This window comes from Hevea brasiliensis, chromosome 11 (assembly GCF_030052815.1).
Source record: "Hevea brasiliensis isolate MT/VB/25A 57/8 chromosome 11, ASM3005281v1, whole genome shotgun sequence".
NCBI classification, from domain to species: Eukaryota; Viridiplantae; Streptophyta; class Magnoliopsida; order Malpighiales; family Euphorbiaceae; genus Hevea; species Hevea brasiliensis.
In genome coordinates this window covers 99,183,744-99,193,743 of record NC_079503.1, presented here as the reverse complement: position 1 = coordinate 99,193,743, position 10,000 = coordinate 99,183,744, and the positions used below count along the sequence as shown (strand labels likewise).

Below are 10,000 nucleotides of genomic sequence, written 5' to 3'. Positions count from 1 at the left end.
CCGGCCGTGAAAATCGGAGGACCGAGTGCCTCCGCGCCCGATCGTACTCATAACGCATCAGTCTCCAAGGTGAGCGACCTGCGGCCAATGGAACAATGTAGGCAAGGGATGTCGGCAAAATGGATCCGTAACCTCGGGAAAATGATTGGCTCACGAGGTGGGCGGGGTCCCGATCCGAACACGTCATTGTCGGCAATTCTTGGAGCGCTCCATGGCGAGCGGTAGCAGCGTCTTGGCCGGACGGGCGAGAGCGGCCTCGGGGGCCTTCCGGCGTCGAGCGATTGACTCGAACTAAATGCGGATAAGGGAATCCATTGTTTAATTAAAACAAAGCATTGCGATGGTCCACTGCGGATGCTCACGCAATGTGATTTACGCGATGCTCTGAATGTCAAAGTGAAGAAATTCAACCAAGCGCGGGTAAGCGGTGGGAGTAACTATGACTCTCTTAAGGTAGCCAAATGCCTCGTCATCTAATTAGTGACGCGCATGAATAGACTACCGAGATTCCCACTTGTCCTGTCAACTATCGGCGAAACCACGGCCAAAGGAGCGGGCTTGGCGAGAATCGTGAGGAAAGAAGACCTGTTGAGCTTCACTCTAGTCCGACTTTGTGAAATGACTTGAGAGGTGTAGGATAAGTGGGAGCGAAGCGGCGACGGTGAAATACCACTACTTTTAACGTTATTTTACTTATTCCGTGAATCGGAGGCGGGGCCTCGCCTCTTTTTGGACCCAAGGCGCCATGGCGGCCGATCCGGCGAAAGACATTGTCGGTGGGGAGTTTGGTGGGCGGCACATCTGTTAAAAGATAACACGGTGTCCTAAGATGAGCTCAACGAGAACAAAAATCTCGTGTGGAACAAAAGGGTAAAAGCTCGTTTGATTACGATTTCGATGCAGAATCTGAACCGTGAAAGCGTGGCCTATCGATCCTTTAGACCTTCGGAATTTGAAGCTAGAGGTGTCGGAAAAGTTACCACGGGGATAAGCGGCTTGTGGCGTGCAGCGTTCATAGCGGCGTTGCTTTTGATCCTTCGATGTCGGCTCTTCCTATCATTGTGAAGCGAAATTCACCAAGTGTTGGATTGTTCACCCACCAATAGGGAGCGTGGTGGGTTTAGACCGTCGTGAGACAAGTTAGTTTTACCCTGCGATGACCGGCGTCGCGATGGTAATTCAACCTAGTACGAGAGAACCGTTGATTCGCACAATTGGTTATCGCGCTTGGTTGAAAAGCGATGGCGTGAAGCTCTTGTCTTATTTGGATTATGGTGAACGCCTCTAAGTCGAGAATCCGGGCGAGCGACGCCGTGTCCGGCGCCCGCTTGCCGACCCCGGTAGGAGCCATCCGCCCCGAGGCGCGTCCGTTGGCCAAGCCCCCGCGGCGGACGAGCCGTGCGGGCTGCCTTGAAGTACTATTCCCACCGGGCGTCGGGCAGAATCCTCTGCAGATGACTTAAATATGCGACGGGGTATTGTAAGTGGCAGAGTGGCCTTGCTGCCATGATCCACTGAGATTCAGCCCTTTGTCGCTCAGGTCGTCCCTCCCCCTCCGCCTCATCTCCTCTTGCCCCACGAGGTTCCGACCCCCCCTCCCCCTTACCCCCTCCCTTAACGTATGAGGAGGGCCTTAACCCGAGGATGCCCCCCATGACTTTGAGTGCAGCAAGTCTTGAAACATTAAAGGTCAAGTGCCGAGCACCATCCCTTTCCCAAGTCCAAAACAGGCCCGTGGCAGTGCCCAGTGCCTCCCAGTTGCCCCCGACGGGCCCGTGGCAGTGCCCAACTCCTCCCAGTTGCTCCCTCCGACGGGCCCGTGGCAGTGCCCAACTCCTCCCAGTTGCTCCCTCCGACGGGCCCGTGGCAGTGCCCAGTGCCTCCCAGTTGCCCAAGCGAGCCCGTGGCGATGCAGTGCCTCCCGATTGCTCCCCGACAGCCCGTGGCGATGTCCGGTGCCTCCCGATTGCCCCGACAGGCCGTGGCGATGTCGGTGCCTCCCGATTGCTCCCCTCGATTGGCGTGGCGTGCCCGATGCCTCCCGATTGCCCCGGCGAGCCCGTGGCGTGCCCGATGCCTCCCGATTGCTCCCCTCGATTGGCGTGGCGTGCGGTGCCTCCCGGTTGCCCAGAATGGGCGTGGCGTGCCAGTGCCTCCTAGTTGCTCCCCTCGATGGGCGTGGCGTGCCCGATGCCTCCCGATTGCTCCCTCAAGCGGGCGTGGCGATGTCGATGCCTCCCGATTGCCCCGGCGAGCCGTGGCGTGCCAGTGCCTCCCGGTTGCTCCCAGCGGGCGTGGCGATGCGGTGCCTCCCGGATTGCCGATGGGCGTGGCGATGCCGGTGGCTCCCGATTGCTCCCGATTGGCGCGTGGCATTGCCCGATGCCTCCCGGTTGCCCAGCGAGCCCATGGCGGTGCCGGTGGCTCCCGGTTGCTCCCGAGCGGGCCGTGGCGATGCCCGGTGCCTCGATTGCCCCGGGCGGCCGTGCGATGCCGATGCCTCACGATTGCCCCGTCGGGCCGTGGCGATGCCCGATTCCGCCCGATTGCTCCCGATGGGCCCGTGGCGTGCCAAGTGCCTCCCGATTGCCCCGACGAGCCCGTGGCGTGCTAAGTGCCTCCCATTTGCCCCGACGGGCGTTGCGGTGCCAGTGCCTCCCGATTGCTCCTCGATTGGCGTGGCGTGCGATGCCTCCCGATTGCCCCCAATGGGCGTGCGATGCCAGTGCCTCCCGATTGCCCCCGATGAGCCCGTGGCGTGCCTGCCTCCCGGTTGCTCCCTCAAGCGGGCGTCGCGGTGCCCGATGCCTCCCGATTTGCCCCGCGGGCCGTGGCGATGCCCGATTCCTCGATTACCCGACGGGCCGTGGCGTGCCCGATTCCTCCCGATTGCTCCCGACGGGCCGTGGCGATGCCAGTGCCTCCCGATTGCCCCAGCGGGCCGTGCCTTGCCCGGTGCCTCCCGATTGCCGGGCGGGCGTGGCGATGCCCAATGCCTCCCGATTGCTCCCTCAAGCGGGCGTGGCGTGCCAGTGCCTCGATTGCCCCGACGAGCAGTGGCGTGCCCGTCGTGTCAAGGGTTAGGAAGTTTGGGTAGAATCATATGTAATATAACCTCTTTAAGGGGCAAAAGAGACAATTTGTATTTTATTTTTATTTATGTAATTTTAGGGGTGTGATGGGTGAGACATATTGATGTATCCTCCTGCCACAAGGCATTATGTCCCAAATGCTCTTTAGGGGGGAGTGACTGGTTGGCCTTGGGTGGGCAACTGGCCTAGCTAGTCACTGTGCTTGCCGTGTCCCGTTGTGTGCTCCTTATAGGTTTCCCCCCTGCCTATAATGGACTGGTTGTAATTATGTTCCATGAATGAATGAAGTAGCCTTTTCATGAAATGCTTGTGCCTTGCTTTGTTGTGCCTTTGATGCTTGTGATGCTTGCTTATTTGTTGCCCCTTTTATACGAGATGCTTGTGATGCCTCCCAAATTAGCCTAACTTGGCCTAATGCTAACCATGTCTTTGATTTCTCGCAGTTGTTGTGAGATTCTTGTGGGCTGACTTGTCTTGAAGAGTTCAAGCCAAGTGCCACACGGTCCCAACCGAGTGTTGAAGCTGGGCCCGTGACAGTTGGTATCAGAGCAGCGATTGATCCGTGAGCTGAATTAAGGATGGCCAACTTTGCTAATCATCTTGATGACCTTGAGAGAAGGGTTGAGGACGCTTTTGCTCTCATTGATAATTGTCCCACATACGAGGCATTGACAGAAGAACTTGAAGTAGTCCGCCTCTCTCTTGAGCAACGAAATAAGCACGTTGAGGTGCTAGAGAAGAAGGTTGAGCAACTTGTAGCTGTGGTAGCCAAATTGATTGGGGGTGAGGATGAGCCAATAGAGCTTGAGGCCATCCAAAATTCCCTACCAACAAATATTACCCGATTGGGGGATATTGAGAGCAGAGTGCTCGCATTAGAGGCAGAGGCCTCTCAAGCAGGGGATTGTGCAGAAAGCTTGAAAGCCCTCACCATCGCCCATGATTCCTTGGTGGGTAATGTAAACGACATGAAAGAAGACGTCGTCGAAACGGCCAAGACACTTCAAGGAGAAGTCCAAGTATTGCAGGGACAAGTGAGTTTGCTCATGAAAGCAGCGAGCAATACGAATGGGGGAGCCTTTGAGTTGGGAAAAGCCAAAATCCCTGAGCCCAAGTCTTTTGGAGGTGCCCGTGACGCCAGGGAGGTAGACAATTTCATCTTTGACATGGAATTATACTTCACTGCTACCAAAAATGACTCTGATGCAGGTCAATTGAAGATGGTGCCGATGTATTTGGCAAATGATGCAAAACTATGGTGGAGAACCAAGGTGGAGCAATCTATTTCGGGCCAATGTTCCATTATCACATGGGACGATTTTAAGAAGGCACTAAAGGCTCAATTTTATCCGGAAAATGTGGCCTATAATGCGCGGTGCAAGCTAGCAGAGTTGCAGCACACAGGCTCTATCCGAGAATATGTAAGAGGCTTCACGGCACTCATGCTGGACATTAAGGATATGTCTGAAGCTGATAGATTGTTCAACTTCCAGAAGGGTCTAAAGCCTTGGGCCAGGAATGAATTGGTCAGACGGGGAGTAAAGGAGCTCAGCACTGCCTTAGCTGCAGCCGAAAGTCTCGATGATTATACAAGCAATGCCTCCAAGAGAAAGTTTAACTCTCCGCCAGGTTCGGATAATCGCCCAAACAAATGGGGTCGAAATCCGAGTGGGGGAGTGGATCGAAGCAACTCCACCTTTGGAGGGACGGAAAGGAGAACTTGGACCTCGGGGCCTAACACCAACAAACCTATGAGCCAAAATAGGGAACAAGGTAACTCAAGACAGGGGTCGGCATACATGTCCACTGATAAGACCAACTCCTTTAAGAATAATCCGTTGAAATGCTTTCTCTGTGATGGACCACATCGGGCTAGAGAATGTCCAACTAAGAGTGCTTTAAGTGCCTTAAAGGCCATCTTTGAGGAAGAAAAGAAGCCCGAAGAAGGAGAAGAAGAAGAAGATAGGGAATCAAATGATCGTGATGCCTCCGTAATGGGTGCTCTTCGAATTCTTGGAGCTCTGGAAAAACAAAAACCAACAGCTACTGTGGAGAGGGGATTGATGTATGTGGACTTACTCATCAATGGGAAAAATGCTAGAGCTTTGGTAGACACAGGTGCCACTGACAATTTCGTAGCTGACACATTGGTTACCCGATTTAAGCTAACTGTGCAAGCAGATGCCGGAAAGATAAAAGCAGTGAATTCTCAAGCCTTGAACACCGTGGGAGTCGCTCATGGGGTGTCCTGTCGGATGGGACCTTGGAATGGCAAAATAGATTTTACAGTGACTCCCCTTGATGACTTTGATGTAGTAATCGGAATGGAATTTCTGAAGAGAGCTCGAGCAATCCCAGTCCCAGCTGCAGATTGTATCTTATTAATGGGAGACAAGCCATGCACCATTCCCACAAGTTTTAGCCCAATCAGTGAAAAGAAGTTGTTATCGGCCCTCCAGTTTAAGAAAGGTGTCAAGCGTGGGGAGCCATCTTATGTGGTAGTTCCCCTTGTCAAAGAAGGTGGAAAAGCACCTCCATTCCCTCCGCAGATTCAAGATGTGATGGCTAAGTTTCAAGATGTAATGCCCGAACAGTTACCTGCAGTCCTGCCGCCCCGACGTGGTATAGATCATGAGATCGAGTTATTGCCAGGAACTAAACCTCCCGCAAGAGCCCCTTATAGAATGGCCCCACCGGAATTGGCAGAATTAAGGAAGCAGTTGGATGAGTTATTGGAAGCAGGATTTATTCGACCAGCAAAAGCTCCGTTTGGTGCTCCAGTTCTTTTCCAAAAGAAGCAAGATGGTAGTTTGAGGCTTTGTGTGGATTATCGGGCTCTCAATAAAGTCACGATACGAAACAAATACCCCATTCCCTTGATAGCAGACTTATTCGACCAGTTGGGGCAAGCAAAATTTTTCACCAAGCTAGATCTCCGATCGGGATATCATCAAGTTCGTATCAAAGAAGGAGATGAGCCGAAAACTACTTGTGTAACACGGTATGGTGCCTTCGAATTCCTGGTAATGCCCTTTGGACTAACAAATGCTCCTGCCACTTTTTGCACTCTAATGAATCAGGTCTTTCATGACTACCTTGACAAATTCGTGGTGGTATACCTCGATGACATTGTGGTGTATAGCTCCACCTTACAAGAGCACAAAGAACATCTTCGTCTTGTTTTTGAAAAATTGAGGGAGAACAAGCTTTTTCTAAAGAAGGAAAAATGTGCTTTTGCTCAAACCAGGATTAAGTTTCTGGGTCATGTAATCGAGCAAGGGAGAATCCGGATGGACCAAGCCAAGATAAGGGCGATTCAGGATTGGCCGGTACCCAAAGGTCTTACAGAATTGAGATCCTTCTTGGGATTAGCAAATTACTATCGACGGTTCGTGCAGGGCTACTCACAGAAGATCTACCCCCTCACGGAGTTATTAAGGAAGGGAAATAAATGGCAGTGGACTATAGAATGTCAAGCAGCATTCGAAAAATTGAAGCAGATGATAATAGCAGAACCAGTGTTAGCTCTCCCAGATATGGAAAAACCTTTTGAGGTACACACGGATGCTTCAGACTTAGCATTGGGAGCAGTTTTGATGCAAGATGGACATCCAATTGCTTTCGAAAGCCGAAAACTGAAAGATGCAGAACTTCGCTATACAGCTCAAGAGAAAGAGTTATTGGCGGTAGTGCACTGTCTTCGTACATGGAGGCACTACTTGTTGGGGTCAAGATTTGTAGTGAAGACAGATAATACAGCGGTGAGCCACTTCCTCTCTCAACCAAAGTTGACTCCCAAACAAGCACGATGGCAGGAATGCCTAGCAGAGTTTGATTTCCTATTTGAGTATAAGCCAGGGAGTTCTAATCGGGTTGCAGATGCATTCATCAAATGGAAGGGCTTAAGCGCCGAGGAGACCAGCTGGGAGAAAGCAACAGACCTCCAACAATATGTCCAGAAGATTGAAGATTTTCTACAAGCGCAGTCAACGAGGACGTCGACCATTCAAGTGGGGGAGAATGTCAAGGGTTAGGAAGTTTGGGTAGAATCATATGTAATATAACCTCTTTAAGGGGCAAAAGAGACAATTTGTATTTTATTTTTATTTATGTAATTTTAGGGGTGTGATGGGTGAGACATATTGATGTATCCTCCTGCCACAAGGCATTATGTCCCAAATGCTCTTTAGGGGGGAGTGACTGGTTGGCCTTGGGTGGGCAACTGGCCTAGCTAGTCACTGTGCTTGCCGTGTCCCGTTGTGTGCTCCTTATAGGTTTCCCCCCCTACCTATAATGGACTGGTTGTAATTATGTTCCATGAATGAATGAAGTAGCCTTTTCATGAAATGCTTGTGCCTTTGATGCTTGTGATGCTTGCTTATTTGTTGCCCCATTTATACAAGATGCTTGTGATGCCTCCCAAATTAGCCTAACTTGGCCTAATGCTAACCATGTCTTTGATTTCTTGCAGTTGTTGTGAGATTCTTGTGGGCTGACTTGTCTTGAAGAGTTCAAGCCAAGTGCCACACGGTCCCAACTGAGTGCTGAAGCTGGGCCCGTGACACAGTGCCTCCCAGTTGCCCGAGACGGGCCCGTGGCAGTGCCCAGTTCCTCCCAGTTGCCCCCGACGGGCCCGTGGCAGTGCCCAGTGCCTCCCAGTTGCACCCGACGGGCGTGGCGATGCCAGTTCTGCCGCGATTGCCCCAGCGGGCCCGTGGCTTGCCGCGCCTCCCTGGTGCTCTTGCACGGGGGGCATTTGTTATTCACCCATCTCATGCAAAATGAGGCTATAATTGGCACGGGATGCAGTTTTATTCGTTAGCTAATAGGCAAAAAAGAGGTTCGCCTGGCCCCTTTGCTAGCAAGCCGATACACTAACATTTTTATTTCCGGAAGGTGTTGGCAGGCTCTCGTCCCTAACATGCTTTTTGCTTATAAGTTATGTTATTCTCTTCGTATACGTGATTGAAATATTATCCAAGATCTTCCAGTCATTGGTGCCTTACATCTACACTTACCTTCATCATGTGGGGATGCTATCTATGGAGCGCTTCTTGCGTTCTCACTATGACCCTAAGGTTTTGTGCTTCTTGTTTTATGGAACAATTCCCTCATTGGGTATAAAGAGCACAAAATCTAATATTGTGCACATGAAAACTCTTCTATGATTTTTTCTCTACTTACCTTCCATGCCGAGATGGCCAATGTTATGCCCCTAAGCCAATTCTCCGTGCAAAATCATAGATGGCCAATGTTATGCCCCTAAGCCATTCTCCGTGCAAAAAATCACCCAATGAAAACTCAAATGAGTTTATAATATTTTTCTGATGTTCCACAAAAAATTTGGTGATTTTCTGATGAGTTTTCTATTTTTTATGAATTTATGTATTTTTCGGGTTAAAAAAATAAAAAAAATAGCTACAGTGAAAAAAAAAATTCAAAATTTTTGTGAGAGTAGATTACATTTTTCTCAACACCTCTGCAAAAAATCAGGTCAAAATACCCAAAATTGAATTTTTTAGGGGGGGTGTGATGGCTCAGACATAGTCATGTTTCCTCCTGCCAGACTTCATTGTGTTCCTAATGCTCTTTAGGGGGGTGTGGGTAGTCACCCCCACAGGCCAGCAAGGCGGGGCACAGGATGCCTCCAGGCCATATTTGGGCATCGGTATAGCATGGAAATTAGCTTGTTAGCCCCCTCTCCACCTCTACCCCGTCGATTGGAAGTCGGAAAAAATCGGAAAAAAATCCCGTGCGTGGTGGGCCTGCCACGCCATGGCTCGGGCCCATTCGCAGCAATTGTGGGAAATGAATCGGTGGTTGAATCCTATATAAAAGTGTGTCGAATGGATGCTAGTGCATGGTGCGAGCATGGCATTTGCGTCTTTGTGCTTGTCGGCGTGCGGCGGACATGCGTTGTAATCGGGCATGGGAGCCGGTTGGCCAACGTTTGCAAACTAACTCCTTGGGCTAGACTCGAATCACGACGATGAACCCGGTGCTATTGGGGCCGATCTCCATGCTTGCGTGTGTCAATTGGATCTTTGGGGCAAGGTGTGGGCGTGGCATTTACGTGCTATTCTGTCTTTGGCGTCTTGCGCGGATAGGCAATGCAATGGGCATGGTGTGAGTTCTCGGTGGCATAGGCTTTTGAGGAGTTTGGGTGCAGTGGTAGAGCCGACTTTATTGGGGTCGATCTCCTTACTCTCGAGGGTGTTAGCGAAAGTCGGTACAAGGTGTGGGCATGGTGCTTACGTCTTTGTGCTTGTGTCGAGTGCGAGCGAACATGCAACGCCATCGGGCATGGGGTGAGCTCGATGGGGAAGGCTTGCGGGGAGTTGGGATGCTACATTACTCGGGTCGTGGATGGACGTCGGTACATTGCGATCGTGCATTGCTCGGGTTGTGGGAATGAGTGGCGGTGCTTCCGCAAATGTTGAGGCATTACAAGTGTTGGGAGAGGCGTGGCGTTACGATGCGTGCTTGATCTTATGCGCGAGCGATGTCGAGGCATGAGTTGTGGCATTGAGTGGTAGGCGCTTTCCTTCGATTGCGGTGGTGCATTGTTGCTTGCGTCGATGTGTCCCTTTGTGATCGTTGCCTTTGCTTAGGTTGAGGGGACGAGCCTGGTGCCTTTACTTTGCTGAAGTTGTACGAATGTTGAGGTGAGGGCGTGGCGTTTCATGCCACATGTGCTCGAGCCGATGCATGAGCTCGCGGAGGCATGTGTTGAGAACATTGTACGGCGAGTTTCTTCGGCTGCGGTGATTACACTGTTACAAAGCCCCATTCTTTCCCTTCCCGGTGCTTGCATTTGCTACTGAGGTTGCGGGGATGAGCCTGGTGCTAGATGTTTTATTGAGGCGACACGAGTGCTTGGTGAGGGTGCGGCGTTCCGTGCTGTGCTC

The 10,000-nt window shown here is 51.5% G+C and overlaps 1 protein-coding gene and 1 non-coding gene across 2 annotated transcripts in view; both read left to right on the top strand.

Annotated features, from left to right (window-relative positions):
* LOC131171024 (28S ribosomal RNA) overlaps nt 1–1,545 on the top strand; it is a 3,241-nt gene extending 1,696 nt beyond the window's left edge. Inside the window, exon 1 of the ribosomal RNA XR_009141782.1 lies at nt 1–1,545. This exon is cut by the window's left edge and continues 1,696 nt beyond it. This is a non-coding gene — a ribosomal RNA (28S ribosomal RNA).
* A 680-nt stretch (nt 1,546–2,225) lies between these two features.
* LOC131170395 (uncharacterized) lies at nt 2,226–3,658 on the top strand. Its single transcript, XM_058129440.1, has 2 exons — nt 2,226–3,093; nt 3,573–3,658. The coding sequence occupies exons 1-2, from the start codon at nt 2,226–2,228 to the stop codon at nt 3,656–3,658; spliced, it is 954 nt and encodes a 317-aa protein (XP_057985423.1).
* The last annotated feature ends 6,342 nt before the right edge of the window (nt 3,659–10,000 follow it).